Raw genomic sequence first — 26,513 nt, forward strand, 5'->3', positions numbered from 1 at the left:
ACACACTAGTCGAAGTGATGGTTCAATAACCTCATCAAGTTCTATCACCCTCCCACTCAATTCTTTTGAGAGAAACCTTTCCTCAAGAAAGAACCCGTTTCTAGAAACAAACACTTCGCTTCCGGATCTGAGATAGGAGATGTATCCAACTGTTTTGGATATCTTATGAAGATGCATTTATCCGCTTTGGGTTCGAGCTTATCAGACTGAAACTTTTTCACATAAGCATCGCAACTCCAAACTTTCAAGAAACGACAGCTTAGATTTCTCTAAACCTTAGTCTATACTGTGTCATCTCAACGGAAATACGCGGTGCTCTATTTAAAGTGAATGCGGTTGTCTCTAATGCATAACCCATAAACGATAGTGGTAATTCGATAAGAGACATCATAGTATGCACCATATCAAATAGGGCATGGCTAAGACGTTCAGACACATCATCACACTATGGTGTTCCAGGTGGCATGAAGTGCGAAACAATTTCCACATTGTCTTAACTGCGTACCAAAACTCGTAACTCAGATATTCATCTCTATGATCATATCGTAGACTGTTTATCCTCTTGTCACGACAATTTTCACTCTAAAATAGCTTTGAACTTTTCAACATTTCAGACTTGTGATTCATCAAGTAAATACTCCTGTATCTACTCAAATCGTCAGTGAAGTAAGAACATAATGATATCCACTACGTGCCTTAGCACTTATTGGACTGCACACATCAAAAATGCATTACTCCCAACAAGTTACTCTACTCGTTTCATGTGGCATGTTTTGCATGTCTCAAGTGATTCAAAATCAAGTGAGTCCAAACGATCCATCAGCATGGAGCTTCTTCATGCATTTTACACCAACATGACTCAAGTGGCAGTGCCACAACTAAGTGGTACTATCATTATTACTTTTTATCTTTTGGCACTAATATTATGAACATGTGTAACACTACGATCGAGATTCAATAAACCATTGAGGGTAATTATTCAAGCAAATAGAATAACTATTATTCTTTTAAATGAATAATCGCATTGCAACAAACACGATCCAATCATATTCATGCTCAACGCAAACACCAAATAACAATTATTTGGGTTTCACCACCAATCCCGATGATAGAGGGAGCGTGCGACGTTTGATCATATCAACCTTGGAAACACTTCCAACACGTATCGTCACCTCGCCTTTAGCTAGTCTCCGTTTATTCCGTAGCTTTCATTCGTGTTACCAATCACTTAGCAACTGAACCGGTATCCAATACCCTCGCGCTACTAGGAGTACTAGTAAAGCACACATCAACATCATGTATATCAAATATACTACTTTCGACTTTGCCAGCCTACTTATCTACCAAGCATCTAGGGTAGCTCCGCCTTAGTGACCGTTCCCCTCATAACAGAAGCACTTAGTCTCGGGTTTGGGTTTAGACTTGGGTCTCTTCATTAGTGCAGCAACTGTTTTGCTGTTTCACGAAGTATCCCTTCTAGCCCTTGCCTTTCATGAAACTTAGTGGTTTTACTAACCATCAACCATTGATGCTCCTTCTTGATTTCTACTTTCGCAGTGTCATACATCACGAATCTCTCAAGGATCAATGTATCTATCCTTGATATGTTATAGTTCATCACGAAGCTCTCACAGCTTGGTGGCAGTGACTTTGGAGAACCATCACTATCTCATCTGGAAGATTAACTCCCACTTGATTCAAGTGATTGTCGTACTCAGACAATCTGAGCACACGCTCAACGATTGAGTTTTTCTCCTTTACTTCATGGACAAAGAATCTTGTCGGAGGTCTCATACCTCTTAACAAGGGCACAAGCATGAAATCACAATTTCATCTCTTTAGAACATCACTCATTTCCGTGACGTTTCAAAACGTCTTCGGCGCCACGCTTCTAAGCCATTAAGTATTTTGCACCGAACTATCGTGTAGTCATCAGAAACGTGTATGTAGGATGTTCACAACATCCACACACGATGCTCTAGGTGCAGCACACTGAGTGGTGCATTAAGGACATAAGCCTTCTGCGCAGCAACGAGGACAATCCTTAGTTTTACACACTCAGTCCGCAAAGTTTTCTACTATCAACTTTCAACTAAATTTTCTCTAGGAACATATTAAAAACAGTAGAGCTATAGCGCAAGCTACATCGTAATTCGCAAAGACCATTAGACTATGTTCATGACAATTAGTTCAATTAATCATATTCCTTAAGAACTCCCACTCAAAAAGTACATCTCTCTAGTCATTTGAGTGGTACATGATCCAAATCCACTATCTCAAGTCCGATCATCACGTGAGTCGAGAATAGTTTTAGTGGTAAGCATCTCTATGCTAATCATATCAAATATACGATTCATGCTCGACCTTTTGGTCTCATGTGTTCCGAGGCCATGTCTGCACATGCTAGGCTCGTCAAGCTTAACCCGAGTGTTCCGCGTGTGCAACTGTTTTGCACCCGTTGTATGTGAACATTGAGTCTATCACACCCGATCATCACGTGGTGTCTCGAAACGAAGAACTGTCGCAACGGTGCATAGTCGGGGAGAACACAATTTCGTCTTGAAATTTTAGTGAGAGATCACCTCATAATGCTACCGTCGTTCTAAGCAAGATAAGGTGCATAAAGGATTAAACTCACATGCAATTCATAAGTGACATGATATGGCCATCATCATATGCTTCTTGATCTCCATCACCAAAGCACCGGCACGATCTTCTTGTCACCAGCATCACACCATGATCTCCATCAACGTGTCGCCATCGGAGTTGTCGTGCTACTCATGCTATTACTACTAAAGCTACGTCCTAGCAATATAGTAAACACATCTGCAAGCACAAACGTTAGTTTAAAGACAACCCTATGGCTCCTGCCGGTTGTCGTACCATCGACGTGCAAGTCGATATTAACTATTACAACATGATCATCTCATACATCCAATGTATCACATCACATCGTTGGCCATATCACATCACAAGCATACCCTGCAAAAACAAGTTAGACGTCCTCTAATTGTTGTTGCATGTTTTACGTGGTGACCATGGGTATGTAGTAGGATCGCATGTTACTTACGCAAACACCACAACGGAGATATATGAATTGCTATTTAACCTCATCCAAGGACCTCCTCGGTCAAATCCGATTCAACTAAAGTTGGAGAAACCGACACTCGTCGGTCATCTTTGAGCAACGGAGTTACTCGTAGCGATGAAACCAGTATCTCGTAAGTGTACGAGTAATGTCGGTCCGAGCCGCTTCGATCCAACAATACCGCGGAATCAAGAAAAGACTAAGGAGGGCAGCAAATCGCACATCACCGCCCACAAAAACTTTTGTGTTCTACTCTAGATAACATATATGCATGAACCTAGCTCATGATGCCACTGTTGGGGAACGTCGCATGGGAAACAAAAAATTTCCTAGGCGCACGAAGACCTATCATGGTGATGTCCATCTACGAGAGGGGATTTCCGATCTACGTACCCTTGTAGATCGCACAGCAGAAGCGTTAAGAAACGCGGTTGATGCAGTGGAACGTCCTCACGTCCCTCGATCCGCCCCGCGAACCGTCCCACGAACCGTCCCGCGTTCCGTCCCATGATCTGTCCCGCGATCCGTCCCACGAACCATCTCGCGATCCATTGCACGAACCGTCTTGCGATCCATCTCACGTTCCGTTCCGATCTAGTGCCGAACAGACGGCACCTCCGCGTTCAGCACACGTACAGCTCGACGATGATCTCGGCCTTCTTGATCCAGGAAGAGAGACGGAGAGGTAGATGAGTTCTCCGGCAGTGTGACGGCGCTCCAGAGGTTGGTGGTGATCTATCTTAGAAGGGCTCCGCCCGAGCTCCGCAGAAATACGATCTAGAGGAAAAACCGTGGAGGTATGTGGTCGGGCTGCCGTGGCAAAAGTTGTCTCTCAATAACCCCCAATACCTCTAGTATATATATAGGAGGGAGGGAGGGGAGGAGGCAGCCTCAAACCCTCAAGGTTTGGCCGAAATTGGAGGTGGAGGAGTCCTACTCCAATCCTACTTGGAGTAGGATTCTCCCTTCCCACTTGGAAACTCTTTCCACCTTGTGTTTTTTCCTTCTCAAACCTTATGGGCCTTAGTGGGAACTTATTCCAGCCCACTAGGGGCTGTTTTATCTCTTCCCATAGCCCATGAGACCCCTTGGGGCGTGACACCCCTCCCGGCACTCCCGGTACATTACCGATAAGCCCGAAACTTTTCCGGTGACCAAAACAGGACTTCCTATATATCAATCTTTACCTCCGGACCATTCCGGAGCTCCCCGTGACATCCTGGATATCATCCGGGACTCCGAACAACTTTCGGTTACCAACACCTATAACTCAACTATACCGAAAACATCGTCGAACCTTAAGTGTGCAGACCCTGCGGGTTCGAGAACTATGTAGACATGACCCGAGAGACTCCTCGGTCAATATCCAATAGCGGGACCTGGATGCCCATATTGGATCCTACATATTCTCCGAAGATCTTATCGGTTGAACCTCAGTGACAAGGATTCATATAATCCAGTATGTCACTCCCTTTGTCCTTCGGTATGTTACTTGCCCGAGATTCGATCGTCAGTATCCGCATACCTATTTGAATCTCGTTTACCGGCAAGTCTCTTTACTCGTTCCGTAATACAAGATCCTGTAACTTACACTAAGTCACATTGCTTGCAAGGCTTGTGTGTGATATTGTATTACCGAGTGGGCCCCGAGATACCTCTCCGTCACACGGAGTGACAAATCCCAGTCTTTATCCATACTAACTCAAGGACACCTTCGGAGATACCTGTAGAGCATCTTCATAGTCACCCAGTTACGTTGTTATATTTGATACACACAAGTTATTCCTCCGGTGCCAGTGAGTTATATGATCTCATGGTCATAGGAACAAATACTTGACACGCAGAAAACTATAGCAATAAAACGACACGATCAATATGCTACGTTCATAGTTTGGGTCTTGTCCATCACATGATTCTCCTAATGATGTGATCCTATTATCAAGGAACAACACTTGCCTATGGTCAGGAAACCTTGACCATATTTGATCAACGAGCTAGTCAACTAGAGGCTTACTAGGGACAGTGTTTTGTCTATGTATCCACACAAGTATTGTGTTTCCAATCAATACAATTATAGCATTGATAATAAACGATTATCATGAGCAAAGAAATAACTAATTTATTATTACCTCTAGGGCATATTTCCAATAGTTGAGTCCACGCTCCACAATCCCTTGGCACTTGAAGACCTATTGCTCCATTGCTTCGAGCCTCGCCTCCACGCTTCCGGTCTTCTTGGTCCCCTCAACATCACGGATGTGCAACATCCCCTCACGCATCTCGATAGATTGAGGGTGTTGCAGCACTCCTGAGAGGTAGGGATTGATGATCTTCTCGAAGATCTTGTCCTTCGGGGCTTTTGGGGACGTCATAGCGATCTAGATCTGCAACACAAACAAGCTCGAAAATAAAACAGAGGAAATTTGCGTGATACAAGGGTCAGACCTTTCGAGAGAATATATAATGATTTTTTTCAGACCAGAAGGAGTACTCGGCACGAAAACGGAGTCTGGGAGCCACACGAGGTGGCCACAAGCCCCCCAGGCACGGCCAGGGGTGGCTCGCGCCTGGCAGGTTTGTCGCCTCCTCGTGCGCTTTCCGGACTACTTCAAATTTTTCTATTTTTTTCAAATATTCCAAAACGGAGAAAAATTCCTACTGGAAAAGTTTTGGAGTCTGTTTTCTTACCAAATCACATACCTCTTCGTTTTCGGAGTCCGAAACGGGCTGATAAATATCCCTTAGGTATTCTTCCGGAGTTATGGTATTGATAATATTGCTTACAACTCACGGGTACTCATGGTATCAAAGTTTAAGTTGGACACAGAGAAAGATAGGGGCTTATAATTTTGCCTTCCAACCATTTACCTCAAGGGTAAAGTCAACAATAATAAAGCATAAGTACTCATCTCCAATTTGATATATGAATATAGATCATTCCCAAGCATATGACGTTCACCAAGAAAAAGGCTAAATAAGGAATTGGTGAAGATCACCATGACTCTTACAAGGGCAAAAAGTAAAGGTACAAGATAGGCCCTTCACAGAGGGAAGCAAAGGTTGTCGTGCGCTTTTGAGGTTTGGATGCGTGTCCTCTTAGTGCGGAGGAATGTCACTTTATATTGCCCCCTGTGATAAAGAACTTTATTATGCAGTCTGTCGCTTTTATGTCTTCCTCATCACAGGTTCGTATAAAGCTTATTTTCCACACACTAATAGATCATACATATTAGAGAGCATTTTTTATTGCTTGCATCGATGACAACTCACTTGAAGGATCTTATTCAGTCCATAGGTAGGTATGGTGGACACTCATGGCAAAACTGGGTTGAAGGTTTATGGATGCACAAGTAGTATCTCTACTTGGTGCGGGAGTTTTGGCTAATATGAGGTGGAAGCAATCGTCACATGCTAAGGGATCTCTAATCATATAACATTGTTTGGAACCAAGCATACACAATTCATTATGTTGTCTTCCTTGTCCAACATCTACTTCTAAGCATGTAATAGTTTGGTGAGTGCTCACAATTATAGAAAGTGTCTAAGATGATATATTTATATGTGAACCTCTCTTTCCTTATTACTTCTTATTAATTGCAACAATGACTGAGGTCTATGTTGGTCTATTCTCAACAAGTTTCAATCATCATACTTGTTATATGTGAAGCTATCACTTTCCATAAGATCATCTCATGATCTTTCATGCTATCGTTCTTTTCATACTTTTGATCACAGCACAAAACAAAGCCCTTGACTAAGATACTCTTTATTATATAGCTCGCAAGCTCGAATACATCGGTGGAGACACAAGGCAAAAGACTCAAACTAAACACTAAAGACTTATTCCACTAAGGGAAGAAATAAAAACTGAAATGGAAAGAACTAAAACAAAGGTAAAAGCAAAAGATATAAAGGTGATACGATACGAGGGCAACTCCCCCAAGCTTGGCATAAGCCAAGGGAGTTGCCCAAACCAATGCTTAGTTGTCTTCCTTTGGTGGTGAAGGTGGTGAAGTCTTTGCCTTTGATTCCAAGAGAGCTATCAATCTTTGATTTATACCTTGGAGATCTGTGACATGGTTTTCTAGCAAAACAACTTCACGAGAAAGGGAAATATTGCAAGCACGAGTTGTTTCACAAAACCTCAAGAGTTCAATCAAGGATGGAGACATCACGTGGAGGAAGGGTTGGAGAAAATCCACTCGTTCAACGTCTTCAATGTTGAACATAGGTTGAACTTCCTCTCTAGCTTGGGTTTTCTCCTTAGCTTTGTCCCTCGCTTCCGTGACTTCTACCCTTTTCAGATCTGCATCTAGTTCTTCATGAACTTGAGGGAGATTATTCTCCCCAACAAATTCCTGAGACATCTTTGCTCTAAATCTGCGGCAGACAACAGGCTCGAAACGAAAACAGAGGAAAACTGCGTGATACGGAGATCAAAACCCTCGGGCGTATATATAATTATTTTTCTGGACCAGAAGGAGTGCTCCGCAAGAAAACAGAGTCCGGGAGGCACACGAGGTGCCCACAAGCCCTGTTGCTGCAGCCAGGGGGGAGGCCACGGCAACCAAGCTTGTGGCCGCCTCGTGCGCTCTCCGGACTGCTTTTTATTTTTCTAATTTTCCATAAATTCCAAAACAGAGAAAATTTCCTATTGGAAAAGTTTCGGAGTCCAATTACTTACCGAAACACATACCTCTTCGTTTTCAGGGTCTGAAATAGGCCGATAAACATCCCTTATGTACTCCTGTGGAGTTATGATATTAATGATATTGGTCTCAACATTTATGGGAGTACCAGAGATATAATGCTTGATTCTTTGCCCATTTACCACTCTAGGAAAATTACCTTCCGTGTTATTGATTTTGATGGCACCGGAACGATATACTTCCTCGACAACGTAGGGACCTTCCCATCTAGAGAGAAGCTTGCCTGCGAAGAATCTTAAGCGAGAATTGTATAGCAGGACATAATCACCTACATTGAACTCTCGTTTTTGTATTCTTTTATCGTGCCATCTCTTAACCTTTTCCTTGAACAACTTGGCATTCTCATATGCCTGGGCCCTCCATTCATCTAATGAGTTGATATCAAACAACCGCTTCTCACCGGCAAGTTTGAAATCAAAGTTGAGCTCTTTGATTGCCCAATAAGCTTTGTGTTCCAGCTCAAGAGGTAAATGACAGGCCTTACCGTAAACCATTTTATACGGTGACATGCCCATGGGATTCTTATAAGCAGTCCTATAAGCCCATAGTGCATCGTCAAGTTTGCTAGACCAATTCTTTCGAGATCTATTGACGGTCTTTTGTAAAATCAATTTGATCTCCCTATTACTCAACTCCACTTGACCACTAGACTGAGGATGATAAGGAGATGCAAATCCATGGTTGACATCATACTTAGCGAGCATCTTGTGGAAAACACCACGAATGAAGTGTGAACCGCCATCAGTCATCAGATATCTAGGGACTCTAAATCTTGGGAAAATGACTTCTTTAAGCATCCTAATAGAGGTGTGGTGATCAGCATTTCTAGTGGGGATAGCTTCTACCCACTTAGTGACGTAATCCACAGCAACTAAGATGTGAGTATACCCATTGGAACTCGGGAAAGGTCCCATATAATCAAAGCCCTAGACATCAAATGGTTCAATGACAAGTGAATAGTTCATAGGCATTTCCTGACGCTTACTCATGTTCCCTATTCTTTGGCATTCGTCACAAGAAAAGACAAACTTACGGGCATCCTTGAAGAGAGTGGGCCAATAGAAACCTGATTGCAATACCTTATGAGCAGTTCTGTCTCCAGCATGGTGTCCTCCATAGGCTTCGGAATGACACTTCTGCAGGATATGTCCCTGTTCATGTTCAGGCACACAACGTCCAATAACACCATCTACTCCTTCCTTATAAAGGTGAGGATCATCCCAAAAGTAGTGTCTCAAATCAAAGAAGAATATCTTCTTTTGCTGGTAGGTGAAATTGGGTGGTATGTATTTGGCTACGATATAGTTTGCATAATCAGCATACCACGGTGCTCTATGTGAAGTGCGGATGACATTCAATTGCTCATCAGGAAAGCTGTCATCAATAGGTCGTGGGTCATCAAGGACATTCTCTAGCCTAGACAAGTTATCTGCTACAGGGTTATCAGCACCCTTTCGGTCAACAACGTACAAGTCAAATTCCTGTAGCAGGAGAACCCATCTGATTAGCCTAGGCTTAGCGTCCTTCTTCTCCATAAGGTACTTAATAGCAGCATGATCAGAGTGAATAGTGACTTTGGAGTCAACTATATAAGATCTGAACTTTTCACATGCAAACACAACTGCTAAAAACTCCTTCTCTGTAGTGGCATAGTTTCTTTGGGCACTGTCTAGAGTTTTACTAGCGTAGTGAATGACATTCAACTTCTTGTCAACTCTTTGTCCTAGAAAAGCACCAACAGCATAATCACTAGCATCGCACATGATTTCAAAGGGCAAGTTCCAATGAGGTGGTTGAACAATAGGTGCAGTTATCAAGGCCTTCTTAAGTATTTCGAAACCTTCCTCACAATCCTCATCAAAAACAAAAGGAACATCCTTCTGCAAGAGGTTGGTAAGAGGCCTAGAAATCTTAGAGAAGTCTTTAATGAACCTTCTATAGAAACCAGCATGACCTAGGAAACTTCGTATACCTGTGGTATCTGTGGGGCAAGGCATTTTCTCAATTGCATCAACCTTAGCCTTATCAACTTCAATGCCTTTCTCAGAGATTTTGTGTCCTAAGACGATGCCTTCATTAACCATGAAGTGGCACTTCTCCCAGTTCAAGACGAGGTTGGTATACTTGCATCTTTGTAAGACTCGATCAAGGTTGTTGAGGCAATCGTCAAAGGAAGAACCATAAACGGAGAAATCATCCATGGAAACCTCAACAATCTTTTCACAAAAGTCAGAGAATATAGTCATCATACATCTTTGAAAGGTGGCAGGTGCATTGCATAAGCCAAAAGGCATACGTCTATAAGAAAATGTACCGAAGGGGCAGGTGAAAGTGGTTTTCTCCTGATCAGATTGTGCAACATGTATTTGCGAGAAACCTGAATAATCATCTAGAAAGTAGAAGTGTGTGTGTTTAGATAGCCTTTCTAGCATTTGGTGATAAACGGCAAAGGATAATGGTCTTTCCTGGTTGCCTTGTTCAGTTTCCGGAAGTCTATCACCATCCTATAGCCAGTAATAATCCTTTGTGGGATTAATTCATTCTTATCATTAGGAATGACGGTGATACCTCCCTTCTTAGGTACGCAATGTACTGGACTTACCCAATCACTATGAGCAACAGGATAAATGATTCCTGCTTCCAGAAGCTTTAATATTTCTTTTCTCACGACCTCTTTCATCCTCGGGTTTAATCTCCGTTGATGATCAGCAACTGGCTTAGAATCAGGATCGGTTTTAATCTTGTGCCCTTAAGATCATCAAGAGTATATCCAATAGCAGCACGGTGCTTCCTCAAAGTTTTTAATAACTTCTTCTCTTCGTGATTCGAGAGGTGAGCACTAATAATAACAGGATATATCTCCTTTTCATCAAGATAGGCATACTTAAGTGTATCTGGTAACTGTTTTAGCTCGAACACAGGATCCCCAAGAAGTTCAACAGGCAGATTATTCTTGAGAATAGGATATTGTTCTAAAACAATTTTATCTATCTCATCTCTTTCATCCATATGCATATCATTTTCATGCTCAAGCAGATATTGCTCTAAAGGATCCATAGGAGGTACGGCAATAGAGGCAAGAGCAATGATTTCATCCCTACCAGACGACTCTTTTTCATGAGGTTGTCTTCCAAACTTGGAGAAGTTAAATTCATGAGACACACCCTCCATACTCACAGTGACAGTCTGTTTAACGCAATCAATATGAGCATTGACAGTGTTGAGAAAGGGTCTACCAAATATGATGGGACAAAAGCTATCTTGTGCAGTAGCAAGGACGAGGAAATCAATAGGATACTTCGTCTTACCACACAAGACTTCTACGTCTCTCACAATTCCCACAGGGCAGATAGTGTCTCTATTAGCTAGCGTAATAGTGACATCAATGGGTTCTAACTCAGCAGGTGCAATCTCATCTTTGATTTCATCATATAGGGACCGGGGTATTGCACTAACACTAGCACCCATATCACATAAACCATGATAACAGTGATCTCCTATCTTGACAGAAACAACTGGCAGGCCAACTACAGGTCCGTATTTGTCTTTCGCGTGAGGTTTAGCAATTCTAGCGGAGTCCTCACAGAATTTGATAACATGCCCATCTATGTCTTCGGCTAAGATATCTTTGATAATAGCAACACTAGGTTCAACTCTAATTTCCTCAAGGGTGCAAGTGGTATAATGTAACCCCTACGTATCATAGTTGGAGCTTTAGAATAATCCTTTTTCCTAGCAAGGTAAGGTGGTTTCTCAGCATAGGCACAAGCAACAATAGGATCACTAAAGGCAATGACTTTCTCTTCAACTATATTTGGTTTAACTATGTTGACTTCTACAGGCGGATGATACTTAAACCACTTCTCTTTGGGAAGATAAACATGAGGAGCAAAAGATTCACATAGAGAAGCTACTATCTCACAGTCAAGTCCATACTTAGCGCTAAAATCTCTAGAAGTGTTTGTTTCAACAAAAGATTTAATGCAATCAAACTGGAAATTTATACCTAACTCCTTACCTTCTTCAAGCTCCCAATCTTCAGAGTTATGTTTGATTCTTTCCAATAAATTCCACTTGTGGTCAATATCCTTCTTCATAAAAGAACCGGTACAAGAAGTGTCAAGCATGGTACGATCTTCATGAGAAAGCCGAGCATAAAAGTTTTGAGTGATAATTTCTCTCGAGAGCTCATGATTGGGGCATGAATATAGCATTGATTTAAGCCTCCCCCAAGCTTGAGCTATGCTTTCCCTGTCACAGGGCCAAAAGTTATAAATATAATTCCGATCACGATGTACTAAATGCATAGGATAAATCTTTTGATGAAATTCCAATTTCAACCGATTGTAGTCCCATGATCCAGTATCATCACATAGCATATACCATGTCAATGCCTTATCCTTCAAAGATAAAGGAAAGACTTTCTTCTTTACCTCATCCTCGGGAAAACCTGCAAGCTTAAATAAACCACAAACTTCATCTACATAGATTAGATGCAAGTGTGGATGTGAAGATCCATCTCCTGTAAAAGGATTAGCCAGCGGTTTCTCAAGCATACCCGAAGGAATTTCATAAAAGATATTTTCAGTAGGTACCTCAGGTTGAGGAGCAACCCCTCGTGCTTCCGTTCGTGGTGAAGATACCCCGAACAAATTCCTCAAAGGAATAGTCTCCATAGTGACAAGTGACAATAAATTTCAGCACATTATATAGATGTTTCCATACCAAATTCCACTTACCAAAGGCGCTTCCCTCCCCGGCAACGGCGCCAGAAAAGAGTCTTGATGACCCACAAGTATAGGGGATCAATCGTAGTCCTTTCGATAAGTAAGAGTGTCGAACCCAACGAGGAGAAGAAGGCTCTGATAAACGGTTTTCAGCAAGGTAATAACTGCAAACACTGAAAGTAGCGGTAACAAGTGATGGTATAGTGAGGTGAATCGTAGCATGCGAAAAGTAACAAGTAACAAGTTGTAGAAACGATGCAGAAAAGTGGCCCAATCCCTTTTGTAGCAAGGGACAAGCCTGAACAAAGTCTTATAAGAGGAAAAACGCTCCCGAGGACACACGGGAATTTCTGTCATGCTAGTTTCATCATGTTCATATGATTCGCGTTCGTTACTTTGATAGTTTGATATGTGGGTGGACCGGCGCTTGGGTACTTCCCTTACTTGGACAAGCATACCACTTATGATTAACCCCTCTTGCAAGCATCCGCAACTACGAAAGAAGAATTAAGACAACGTCTAACCATAGCATTAAACTAGTGGATCCAAATCAGCCCCTTACGAAGCAACGCATAGACTGGGGTTTAAGCTTCTGTCACTCTAGCAACCCATCATCTACTTACTACTCCCCAATGCCTTCCTCTAGGCCCAAAGATGGTGAAGTGTTATGTAGTCGACGTTCACATAACACCACTAGAGGAAAAGACAACATACAGCATATAAAAATACCGAACGAATACCAAATTCACCTGACTATTATCAGCATGACTTATCCCATGTCCTTAGGAACAAAAGTAACTACTCACAAAGCATAATCATAATCATGATCAGAGGTGTAATGAGTAGCATCAAGGATCTGAACATAAACTCTTCCACCAAGTGATCCAACTAGCATCAACTACAAAGAGTAATCAACACTACTAGCAACCTTACAAGTACCAATCGGAGTCACGAGACGGAGATTGGTTACAAGAGATGAACTAGGGTTTGGAGAGGAGATGGTGTTGATGAAGATGTTGATGGAGATGACTCCCCTCCGACAAGAGGGGTGTTGGTGATGACGATGGAGATGATTTCCCCCTCCGGGAGGGAAGTTTCCCCGGCAGGATCGTCCTGTCGGAGCTCTAGATTGGTTCTGCTCAAGTTCCGCCTCTTGGCGGCGGAGAATCCACGAAAAAGCTCCACCCTGATTTTTTCTAGGACGAAACCCTTCATATAGCAAAAGAGGGGGGTGCCCACAAGCCATGTTGCCGCGGCCAGGGGGGTAGGCCGCGGCAACCAGGCTTGTGGGCCCCTGGCAGCTCCCCTCTGACACTTCTTTCGCCCAGTATTTTTTATATGTCCCCAAAAAATTCCACGTTGATATTCAGGGCATTTGGAGTTGCGCAGAATAGAGGACTCAGACTTGCTCCTTTTCCAGTCCAGAATTCCAGCTGCCGGTATTCTCCCTCTTCAAATAAACCTTGCAAAATAAGAGAGAGAAGGCATAAGTATGGTACCACAAAGTATAATAACAGTCCATAAAGCGAAAAATATCAACATGAAAGCATGATGCGAAATGGACGTATCAACCGTCATCATCAAGATATGGTCTATCAACCTGGCGAAAAGGCTTATCTTCGAGTCACACCAATGAGAGATGCACACCGCTTTGGGATCAAGGGCAAGCTAGCTCCTCGCTATATTGGTCCATTCACTATTATTGAAAGGCGTGGGAAGGTGGCATATCAATTGGAGCTATCGTCGAACCTTTCTCAGGTTCATGATGTCTGCCATGTGTCACAGCTCCGCGGCTGCTTCAAGGATCCTGTGTGAGCAGTGGATCATGATATCATTGAGCTACAACAAGACCTTTCTTATAAAGAGCACCCGGTCCGCATTCTCGATCAAACTAAACGTCGGACTCGTTAAAAGGTCACCAAGTTCCTCAAGGTGTAGTGGTCCAACCATTCTGAAGATGAACACACTTAGGAACGCGAGGATCATCTTCGTGATGAATACTCCGAGCTCTTTCCTTCTACCTATTAATTCTCGAGACGAGACCTTCTTTTAGTAGGGGAGAGTTGTGACATCCCTGGATTAAGCTACACTAATCATTGTAATTAAACTATAGTGATGGCCAAGATTAAGTTGAATGCTTTTGCTAAACAATGCTTGAACAAACTTTGGATCATATCTCATTTCAAATTCCCGTTGAAGTTCAAAATTCAAATAATAAGTGGAATAGATATTTTGTCAAACATGAAAACTAAAATCATGTTTGGATTACAAATATTCACATGGTAATTATAAAATATGAAACCATATTTGATCAAGTCTTCTGGTGCCTCAAAATAATATTAAGAGAGGCAAAAACAAATATTTAAATACCTTTTGAATTATAGAAATTACCCACACCTTCCGACTGCCCCCAAATTCTTTTGTGACCATGCCATATATTGCAATAGGAATTATGGGATAGTTCCACTATTTTACAAAAGGGATTTTGTATGAAAACAATTAAAAGAGGAAAAGCCAAAAAGAAAAAAGAAAAGGAAAAGAAGAGAGGGGCACTGTGCCCATGGGCTCTAAGGTACTACAGCACCAGCCCAGTCAGCCCACCTCCCTCCTTCCCCTTCCTCTGTTCACACGGGGCAGCATGGCCACCACTGATTGCTGCCAGCAGCACGGTCACCGCCATGGCATGCAACCTGTGGCCCCCGACGGCTACAAAGCTCCCCCACGCCGCCTTGAACAATATTGCCCTCTCTTGCTTTCCCCTCGTGTCGTTGTCCCTCCCCCGCAAACAGCTGCACTGCTGTCGCCATGCCCGCCGCTGCCCAACGCCCTCTGGCCTCCCCGTCGCATGTGACCACGCCACGAGCTCCGCCTCGGTCGTCCTCTCCTCCTCGCCAACCAGGACGCGCCGGAGCCGCCTCATCACAGTCACCCCCCACCCCCTTCTTCCTCCTCGGGACGCCACCGCGCTGCGGCGATGAATCCGACCGCACCAGGCCCTTCCTGAGCATGCTTTGCTCGTCTACAGACTCCCGGTGAGATGCCACGCCTCCTCCCCTCTCTCCTCGGGCCCAATCCGGCCCCATACCCTCCTACCACCATGTCCGCAACCGAGCTCCGCTCGGGCTTGTCGCCAGTGAGCTTCTGGTGGCCTATTGGCCCCGGGCTCGTGCCCATCATCTCCCGTGCGTCATGTAGGATCTCGTAGGCTAGGTAGGTTGGCCACCGGCGTGCCGCAACATCGTCCCCATCAAGGACCGAGTTCCAGTCGCCACTCCCCCTCGAAGTCGGCGCCATTTCTAGCCACCACAGCCCCGACCACCACCGCAAATCGACACGGGGCTCTCCCCGCGTTCGATCCTGATTAGCGTCATGCCAAATGGCCCCTTGGGGTGCTTTTCCGACCCCCTCACGTTCCTCCGCCGCGTCTCGTACTCGCGGCAGTGAGTCGCTGGCCGCTGCCAACGTAGTTGGCCAGGGGCCACCCCTAGTGACCCTGCCATGTGCCCCTCTGGCCTAGTTGACCAGTTAACCTAGTCAACTAGCTGACTCGGTAGCACCGACCACTCACACATGGGGCCACCACCCCGTGGGCCTATGACATGTGGGCCCTCGACGTCAGCCCCTAACTAAAACTCTTAGTTTAATTAAAATAATTAATTTGAACTGAATAGCCTATGACAAGTGGGGACGTGTAGTCTAGTTAGACAATAAGGTTAATTTAAATCATGTTAAAACCCTGTGTTTACGATAGATGGGCCCCATTAGTCAGCTTGACTAGCCGACTGAGACTGTTGACTGCTGATGTCATGCTCACATCATGTTGATGCAATAAATCGTTTTCCTAATTAAAACAATTTTGTTAATTTGATAAAATGATTTAAAACTTTGAAAATTAATATAAAATAATTTATAAGTCAGATGAAAATAATTTATATATAAAGTTGATCAGAAAAATCCGACGAATCCGAATAAGTTATCGGTTCATCTCTCGCATGCTCCTAGCATGATGAACATGGAACTTTCCTCCCTGATTCATTTGTCCGGTAGTAGCGAGAGACCGGGGAAATATCGTCACATATTTTCCCGCTTCGTTCAGGATGTGTAGTACTGTGTTAGCTCATGACTAGCACTGCATATTGCCATGTCATGCATCGTAATGCATCTATCTACCTTTATTTATTGTTTCTTCCCCCTCTTCATTTCGGTAGACGCCAAAGGTGATGCTGCTGCCGGGTACGACTACCCCCTTGACAACCACCCTTTTTTAGCAGAGCAACAAGGCAAGCAAACCCCCCTTGTTCATTCCTATATCGCCCATTCTTTCTCCCTCTTGCATGTACTAGATTTTGCTACTGTTGTAGATAGCTCTTATTCTGATGCATAGCCTGCTTTTGTTAAACTGCTATTATACCCTACTACGCATTAAATGCTTAGTATAGGTGGCTTAGTGATCCCCGTTGACTCCTTAGTCCCAGTTGCCCCTGCTCTTTATCATCAACGGTTCGATCAACTGATCGATGAGCCATGACCCGTCACATCACTTCACACCCCCTTAGTTGTGCGACTTTGTAGACATACTATCAAGTACCGAGGGTGACACCTCCTATGTACTCCTAATGTTAGCTCTATAGTGTAGTTAACCGGGGGTGAATTACGGAGGGTGATTCCTCCTTCACCACTTCCGATAACGACTTCGTCATGCAACCCCCTCAAGCGTGATCCATCAAGGGTGATTCCTCCCTGGTCACCTTGACGGTTACATCGATTGGAATCTATCGAGGGCGATACCTCGTGTTCCTCTGATGTTATAGACACACAATTACTTGACCTTATTACTAGGAGCATGATGAAAGGTGTGTTGCGGGTGGATTCTCTCATGTTTGTGACGAGGCGTGGCCGGGCATTTTGGGCCCTTGTCACACATCCTCAAGATGGGGCGACGAGACCACATATCGTCGATTGCTGATCATCACCGGAGTTAGTTAAAACATTAATAGGATTGGGTATTTGATGTGAGTTGGTTGATTGACCCTTTTCGCACTAACCTTCACGCGGGGACAATTATGATCACTCAGTGTCGTTGTATCAGCGGATGCTCTTAGGATGTCAGCAATGGATGTCATCATTGATCTTGTATAAGAGGTGCTAGGAGTGACCTCGGCCGCCCTCGCAACATGCAGGAGTGTAAAGGGTGATGGGCCCATGACCCATGTGCGCTTAGGATGTAGGTCGGCGGGCTGGCCTCTCTATTGAGCCTAGCTAGGGCTACGACGTGTTGATCTCCCGAGGCCGGGCATGACCCAGGAAAGTGTCTCCGGGCGGAATTGATCGAGCGTGTTGGGAAATGTGGTGCACCCCTGCAGGGATGAAATTAACTATTTGAATAGCTGCGTCCATGGTAACAGGACTTGGAATTGTATCCCGATCTAATACAACTAGAATTGTGACTTAACTTGAATGATTGGCTCCGAGATTACTTTCTCGTAGGGAGTCGAGGAAAGATCTCTGGACGTGACTTAATCAAAATTGTCGCAACAATATGACTATAAATGTGATGTTGATCTACACTCTTCTAATGTTGTAAGACACTGAGATACTAGTCTTTGATAGCACTAGACCTTCTCTTTATTCTGGCATTTCTGCAGTCAGTCCAAAGATATAGCCCCATTCCTTTTAATATTGATGCATACTTAGCATAGTTCTAATGTCAGTCTTGCGAGTACTTTGGATGAGTACTCATCGTTGCTTTGCTCTCCTTTTCCTTTTGATACGATTGCCGTGGTGAGATGACGGAGCCCAAGAGATGGCTTATACCACCGAAAACGACTACTACCCCGACCTAGCTTACTACTACGTGGAGGCCGCTGATGACCAGGAGTAGTTTAGGAGCTTCCTAGGCAGAAGGTATCACCTCTTTTGATCTATGTTATGTTTGTGTTGGCCTTCTCTAAGGAAAAAACATGTTTTCTATATCTGTACTTAGATATTATTTGCTTCCGCTGACTCATGTGTATCCGAGATTATGTATTCGAGCCCTCGAGGTCCCTGGCCTGTAATATGAAACTTGTATGACTTTAATTTGTGTCTAGAGTTGTGCTGTGATATCTTCTCGTGAGTCCCTAATCTTGGTCGTACGCCTTTGCGTGTATGATTAGCGTACGATTGAGCTGGGGACGTCACATGGTTGCATGATGGATGACGACAGGTTCAGTGCCTCATTTTATAGGCACAGATGACACGTGCCATGATAGGAAAATAGAACGGGGTGGAAGAAGTTTTAGGTGGGAAAATACACAACAATTAGTGTCAGCAATAGGAGTCGTGTGGCAATCAGCGAATCTGTTTGGCGTAGAAGTTAGTGCACGTGGGAATCGGTAGAGTTTGTCAGAGTGCGAGCAGCGCCACAGGCATCCTCTCCCGATGACGGCAGGGCCCACCACATCCTGTTGCCATTGCGTCGCCGCTCGAGCACGCACGAGAAGCTCTTGCGGGCCACCTGTCACCTGGCATTGTGGAGACAGGGGCTGCCGCCTTGAACCGTCGCGACAAGCGTCACGTGTCGGCTGGCGCGTCTATCGTCACATTTTTGCTCGTCTTTTTTGTCAATTTCACTCGCAGGTAGTCTCTTTTGGTAATTGCGATTTGAGAGGTGGTCTTTTTTGACAAAAAATTGCAATTCTAACAAATGGACTTGCTTCCATACGCAAACGGCGGCTAAAGGACAACCCATGTGGAGTACTAGCAGTAGCTTTCACGACTTGGCCGCCTACGGGGGTCTTGTCAATCAGGTGGCTCTACCTGACGGATTATTTTACACCTGCCGGCCGCCGGCATCTCTTGCCGTCGAGATCGGAAATCCAAAAGTTGATGCAACGCTACTACACGCCAGAGATCTTCTCAGTGCTCGGTCCAAACATCGGCGTGGATACGCACACCAACAACGGCTCGCGTCCAAGCTTAATTAGCAACTGAACATTTCGTTATCCTCAAGATCCGACTGGCCGGCCGATTGAATATTCGCACCATGCCATTGCCAGCGACGGCCGGCTGGCCGGAGACATCGCGGATTCCCGTGGCAAATGAAAATAGCAAAGCCGTAGTGTTCACATGGACATGGGGTGGAATCTAATAGCACCATCGTATACGATTTAGAGTACTTGGTATTACGGCGATTAACGTCATGAAAATGCTTTCTCTGAACATAATGACTTTCTTTTTTTTTCTTTTGCTTTAAGGCATGCGATAAAATTAAACATTAGGTCTTATTGTTTGGTATTTGTAAAATCAGTTTTTCCATTCTAAATTGCACCTGGTCGATGCCTAATGTTTCTTTGATGAAAAACATTCCATTCAATTGATATATCGATGTGATATAGCCGCATTGAAATAATGCCCCGTCTGTTAATAACACGATGTACACAGCCAACAAATTTAATAAACCTAAAAAATGGTTTACAGCAAAAATAAATCAGTCCAGCATAGGGTGGGGCAAATCCTATCCGAAGATTACACCGCCATTCATGTTAGAAGAAAACTTATCTAATCGTATACTCTAGTTGTATAGACGACATCATAAAAAGATGTATGTACTTCGACCTTTATAGGATAGACCAAGTACACATCCATCGTGTACATGCACGAATAACCTGCATGGAAGATAAAAAAATATTTATTGTTAAAAACCACATCATTCCTTGTAAGGCACAATGTCCAACATAAGGTAGCCGCCCCCACAAGTAGATGTGCAGAAAATTGTTTATCAATACCCCGCAACCAATTGCTAAACATATTATGTGCACTACATGTGGATGTAGACTTGAAGCTACTTGAATTATGGCCCAGACTGCACGAGCAAATGTACATTCGAAAAATAAGTGTTTAATGGACTCGTCATGTTGGTAAAAGGCACATGTCTTGCTACCTTACCAGTTGCGTCGTGCTAGGTTCTCTCTAGTTAAGACGACCCCTCTATTTAGAAACCAGAGGAATATTTTTCACACTTAGAGGAATTTTGAGCTTCCACAATTTCTTGTTATCAACTGAAACATCACATGAACCAATGCATCATACAAGGATTTTACTAAAAACCTATCGTTCTGGTGCAAATTCCATCGAAACTTGTCTGATTTGCCTAAGAGCTGAATGGCCTCCTGACGAATGAGTAATTCGTTCCATATTACCTAGCGAGGCCCAAAAAGGTCCCTTCGGAAAGAAATATCAGGGTTTTTTTGTCCCAAAACTTGTTTGATCGTGATGAATTTATGTGTGACAATCATGAATAAGTTAAGGTATTGCATCATAAATGGAGTGACCCCAACCAGGTGTCTTCCCACAATCGAACCTGAGAACCATCCCTACCCGAGAAAGTGCCAAATTGAAAAAATAATTCCTTGAAATTCATCACATCACTCCAAAAATGTGAGTTGCCGGATTTCCAAAGAACTTGAGAAATGGCTTTGGACCCCCACGTACTTGTTACGAGTGATTTTCTTCCACACTCCATTCTCAGTGAGTAGTTTGTATACCCATTTATTCAAAAGAGCGATGTTTTTAATCTCAAGATCGTGAATTCCAAGGCCCCTTGACTTCTAGGTCAGCATAAAACACTCCACCTAGCCAACCGATATTTCTTGGATTCATTATCAAACTATCAGAAAAATATAGATCTAAAGTAATCGAGATGCTGAAGAACACCTTTCGGTAAGTGAAAGAATGACAACATGTATAGAACTATGTTACTTGGGACACAATTGATGCGAGTCAGCCGTCCCACATACAACAAGAGTTTCTTCCAAACTAGCTAGACGTTTCTCAAGTCTTTCTTCCACGTGCTTCCACTTAGCAATAGTGAAATGCCGGTGATGAATTGGAATATGTAGATACCGAATTGGGAATTGGCCGCACTGACAGCCGAAAATCTCAGCATACTCACATGCGGACTTTGTAGCACCGATGAAACAGAAAAGCTCACTCGTATCAAAATTAATTTTGAGACCAAAAGAGCTCCTCAAATGCACATAAAAGCAACTTGAGGTTTCTTGCTTTATCTAGGTCATGATCCATAAAAAGTATAGTGTCATGCGCATATAGTAGAATAGACATACCTTCTTCTACCAAATGAGGGATCACACCACTAATCTAACCGGACACATTAGCCCGCTCAACATGGTAGCTAACATATAGTCCACAATGTTGAACAAAATAGGGGATATGAGGTCCCCTTGATGAAGCGCCTTGCTAGTCTAAAAATAGTTGCCAACATCATCATTGACTTTCATAGCCACGCTACCTCTAGAAAGAAATTTCTCTACCCATTGACACCATTTTGGCGAAAACCTCTTCATGTGCAAAGTTTGAAAAAGAAAGGGACATTTGACTTTGTCATGTCATTTTTCAAAGTCTATTTTGAAAATTACTCCATTCAACTTTTTACGGTGAAGCTCATGCACAGTTTCATGCAACACAACAACTACATCTAGTATGTTGCGTCCTTGCATAAACGTTGTTTGTGTTGGTTTGACCACATGGTCAGCCACCCCATTCAACCGATTAGTTGTCACCTTTGTGAATATTTTAGATCTGACATTTAGAAAGAAAATTGGTCTACATTGTTGAATACGACTAGCCTCCTTAGTCCTGCGCAGAATAATAATTTTCCCAATGTTTAAATGGACAATATCAAGGTTTTCAGCATGCAGTTGGTTAAACAACTGAACTATGTCCACCGTAATCATATCCCAAAAACATTGATAAAAATCCACCGGAAACAGTCTGGTCGAGGAGCCTTGTTGTGTTCCATTTGAATCACCACGCTTTAGAGAATGGAGAGGTTAAAACATACTTATTTTCTACCTCCAAAACTTGAGGCATGTTTACTCCATGGCTGTGACGGGTCTCAAATATATTTATTCGTCCATCCACGGAAAAATCCCCTCCCCGCCGCACGTCGCATCCACTATGGAGCCGCTCTATATGTGTCCGCTAGACATCATCCCCCCCAGCACACGTCACACTCCTCCCCACCTCGATTTGTTTGCTTCTCATCATCGGCACAAAAATCAATGGATCTATGCCCATTGTCGATGTCGTTGTCTTTGGCGCACCTAGTCTTCGACGGCGACGCGTTTTGGAGGAATTTGACACGGAATGAACCGTGCAGCCACCTTGACCGCTCTATGCCGCCTCTCAGTATGTCCTCCTCCACTCAGCTCTCGCATCTCTTCCATCGACCAACCCCCGACACAGCCACGTTCGCCAGGCTCAGCCCTCTCCCAGCAGCTTATCGGCAAGCCTTTAGGGGTCACCTAGTATGATCACTGCTAGCGACTGGTGTTGCACCTTGTCTCGAGCACGCCGAAACATCTGCGATGGGTTTTTCACAAATGTGAAAAGGGAAGGGGTGACTGCCATTTTGTGGTTGTTCTTCCTATTCATCGCAATTTGAAACACATTGTTTGGTTAAAATTATGTGTACAAAGGATGCAAATTTTTATACTGAAAAGAAGAGTACATTAATCTATTGATAGCAAGAAATTTGCTAGATGTTGGTGCATTTTGGTTGCTAACGATGAGGCTAGAGAGGACGCAATATCTAGTACGACGAGTTAAGCAAGTGGTATTTCCGTTGAAGTTTTTTTTATTTTACTTGTAGTTTTATTTGGATTGGTTCTTTTAGCGAAGATTGATGAAGTATGTGACAAAGCTGTCATTTAATAAAATAATTGTGTGGTGAAATTTGACTCAATGGCTCAAAAAAAATCTTAAAAAAAACAGGAACTTAAGTTTAGAGGATCAGTTAGAAACCACACTTTTTAAGATGAGTAAATATACTCCTTCAAAGAGAACTCTGCCTTTTGTTCCTGTAAATTATAGGGGATCGGTTAGAGATGCTCTAAGTTTTAATTCTCATTTGTTTTGCTTCTATTTGCTGCATATGGCATTCATTTTTGTTTTAAAATTGGACCTCTTGTTTTGCACCCGTTTGGCCTTTCCTACTGTGAAAAGGTGCTAGTTCCGAGTTGATCGAGTTGTGCGCCATCTATCTTTGGTCGAACAGAATAACTTTCTCCAGTCAGTCGAGGAGCATGCAATCGACAAATAGAACATTTCTAAACCCATCCTGACATGAAGAGGTTAAGATTCCTTTGTCCACTGACCCGGTGCATACGGAGTGCACGTTCGAAACAGGCATTTAGACCAATCAGACAATCTCTGAATCTAAAATGTAGCGAGCTAAAATTATATGTTCAGAATTTTATTCATACACGACTTTATAAATAATCTCTGAATATTCAAAAGCTATAGAAGTTATATGTGACCTTTTAAATTTTTATCTAGACAAAAAAATTAACAAATCCAATATGATTTTGATGGCATATAACACATGTGTTGTTTGGTCAAATTAACGACGTAGGAGCACGCTCATCCGCTACGCACAGGGGATGGGTGCACACATGGAGTACAACTCGTCATATTATGTGTTGATCAGAGTATCTAACAGTTCTCGACAAAAACAAACTTGTGCTAAGGAAAGTACAGCCAAGCACATGTATAAGTAACCTTGCCAATTGCCAATCATATGGACAAAGCTAGAACCAGCAGATCTAGGCAGGCCAGTCAACTCCGCTCCATCGTCAGCATGGAGATGGCGCTGGCAGCACGGGACCTGTTCACTCCCGCCGGCACCAGCGTACCGCTCCTTCTGCTCGTCGCCGGCCTCACCGCCGTCCTGTACGCCGTGACCCGCCACAGGAGCGGCGGGCTGCGCCTCCCGCCCAGCCCATTCGGCCTGCCCATCCTCGGCCACCTCCACCTCCTCGTGCCGCTGCCGCACCAGGCGCTGCACCGCCTGGCCGAGCGCCACGGCCCGCTCCTCTACCTCCGTCTCGGCTCCGTGCCCTGCATCGCCGCCTGCTCCCCGGACGCCGCCCGCGAGGTGCTCAAGACCCACGAGGCCGCGTTCCTGGACCGCCCCAAGCCGACGGCGGTGCACCGCCTCACCTACGGCGGCCAGGACTTCTCCTTCTCCGCGTACGGGCCCTTCTGGCGCTTCATGAAGAAGGCGTGCGTGCACGAGCTCCTCGCGGGCCGCACCCTCGACCGCCTCAGCCACGTCCGCCGAGAGGAGGTGGCGCGCCTCGTGGACTCCCTCGGGCAGAGCGCCGCGGAGGGCAAGCTCGTGGACGTGGACGCCGCGCTCATGGGCCTCACCGGAGACATCGTCTCGCGGATGGTGATGAGCCGGCGGTGGACCGGCGACGACAACGACACCGAGGAGATGCGGAGCGTGGTCGCCGAGACGGCCGAGCTCACGGGCACGTTCAACCTGCAGGACTACATCGGCGCGTTCAAGAACTGGGACGTGCAGGGCCTCGGCAAGCGCATCGACGCCGTGCACCGCAAGTTCGACGCCATGATGGAGAGGATACTCACGGCAAGGGACGTCAAGCGGCGGCAGCAACGGGAGGACGGCGGTGAGGGGGAGGGGAAGGACATTCTTGACATACTGTTCGATATGCACGAAGACGACGACGCCGAGATGACGCTCACCAGAGACAACATCAAGGCTTTCATGCTGGTATTAGCTAGTACTACTCGATCAATTGCATGCTCCAACTGTTCATCCACGATGGACGATGCGATCGAACCGACCAGTGATGGCTGAAAAATCATTAATTGGTGCAGGACATCTTCGCGGCGGGGACGGACACGACGACGATCACGGTGGAGTGGGCTATTTCGGAGCTGATCAACAACCCAGACGTCCTCCGGAAGGCCCAGGAGGAGATGGACGCGGTGGTGGGCAAGGACCGGCTGGCCGACGAGTCGGACATCCCAAACCTGCCGTACCTGCAGGCCGTGGCCAAGGAGACGCTGCGGCTCCACCCGACGGGCCCGCTGGTGGTGCGGCGGTCCCTGGAGCAGTGCAAGGTGAGCGGGTACGACGTGCCGGCCGGGGCGACGGTGTTCGTGAACGTGTGGGCCATCGGGCGCGACCCGTCGTGCTGGCCGGAACCGCTGGAGTTCCGGCCGGAGAGGTTCCTGGAGGGGGGCACCAACGCCGGGACGGACGTGCGCGGGCAGCACTTCCACATGCTGCCTTTCGGGTCCGGGCGGAGGATCTGCCCCGGCGCGTCGCTGGCCATGCTGGTGGTGCAGGCGGCGCTGGCCGCCATGGTGCAGTGCTTCGAGTGGCGGCCCGCGGGCGGCGCGGACAAGGTGGACATGGAGGAGGGGCCCGGGCTGACGCTGCCGCGGAAGCACCCGCTCGTCTGCGCCGTCGCGCCAAGGATCCACCCGCTGCCGCTCGCCTGAGCTGAGCTGCCGCGTCGGGTCGGGTGTACGGGGACTGGACTGGATTCGCGCGTTCTATCAAGGCGCATTAAAGAGTCAGAGCTGGGAAGGAATTTTCCATAAAAATAGCTGTACGGTGTCAGTTTGTTTGTGCGTTCATTATGGTTTCTTATTACTACACAAGTAGCTGGAGTACGAATCTCCTCTGTCACTTCACTATTTTTTTAAATAAAAATAGCTAACTGCTTCCTCGTCCCATCATATAGCTTGAAAAATGCTAGTATTATATTAAGCCAAATGATAACGCCCACATAAATGACAGATTTGCAACACGCCCACACACACGTCGATCTACGTTCATTCAGTTATATACGAATATTGACAAAGTTTGATGATTTTTTTGTGCCACATAGGCATTGTTCGGTGTGTGGGCATTACACATTTTGTCCGAACATCTGTTTTGCGCACACAGAGGTGCGGTTGTCACCCCGACATGCGGTAGATATGTCGTGTCGTCCGCACGCCAAGCACAACTCCTCTTCCTCCCCTTCCCCCTCTCCTCTTACCCACACCACACTGCAGTTCCCCCACTCTACTCGACTCCTCCATCCATTCCCCACTGAACTCCCTCATTTGAGAGCAACGGCAGGTCCTAGACGGAGCAGAGGCGATTCCACGACATATTAGAGGAGAGGC

General features: G+C 45.0%; 1 protein-coding gene across 1 annotated transcript; it reads left to right on the forward strand.

The window, feature by feature from the left end:
• The first annotated feature begins 24,114 nt into the window (after window positions 1–24,114).
• LOC123411538 (cytochrome P450 93A3-like) lies at window positions 24,115–26,073 on the forward strand. Its single transcript, XM_045104504.1, has 2 exons — window positions 24,115–25,101; window positions 25,209–26,073. Exons 1-2 carry the CDS (start codon window positions 24,163–24,165, stop codon window positions 25,836–25,838), a joined length of 1,569 nt encoding a protein of 522 aa, XP_044960439.1. The 5' UTR covers window positions 24,115–24,162; the 3' UTR covers window positions 25,839–26,073.
• The last annotated feature ends 440 nt before the right edge of the window (window positions 26,074–26,513 follow it).

The sequence above is a fragment of the Hordeum vulgare genome, chromosome 7H, assembly GCF_904849725.1.
Source record: "Hordeum vulgare subsp. vulgare chromosome 7H, MorexV3_pseudomolecules_assembly, whole genome shotgun sequence".
NCBI lineage: Eukaryota > Viridiplantae > Streptophyta > Magnoliopsida > Poales > Poaceae > Hordeum > Hordeum vulgare.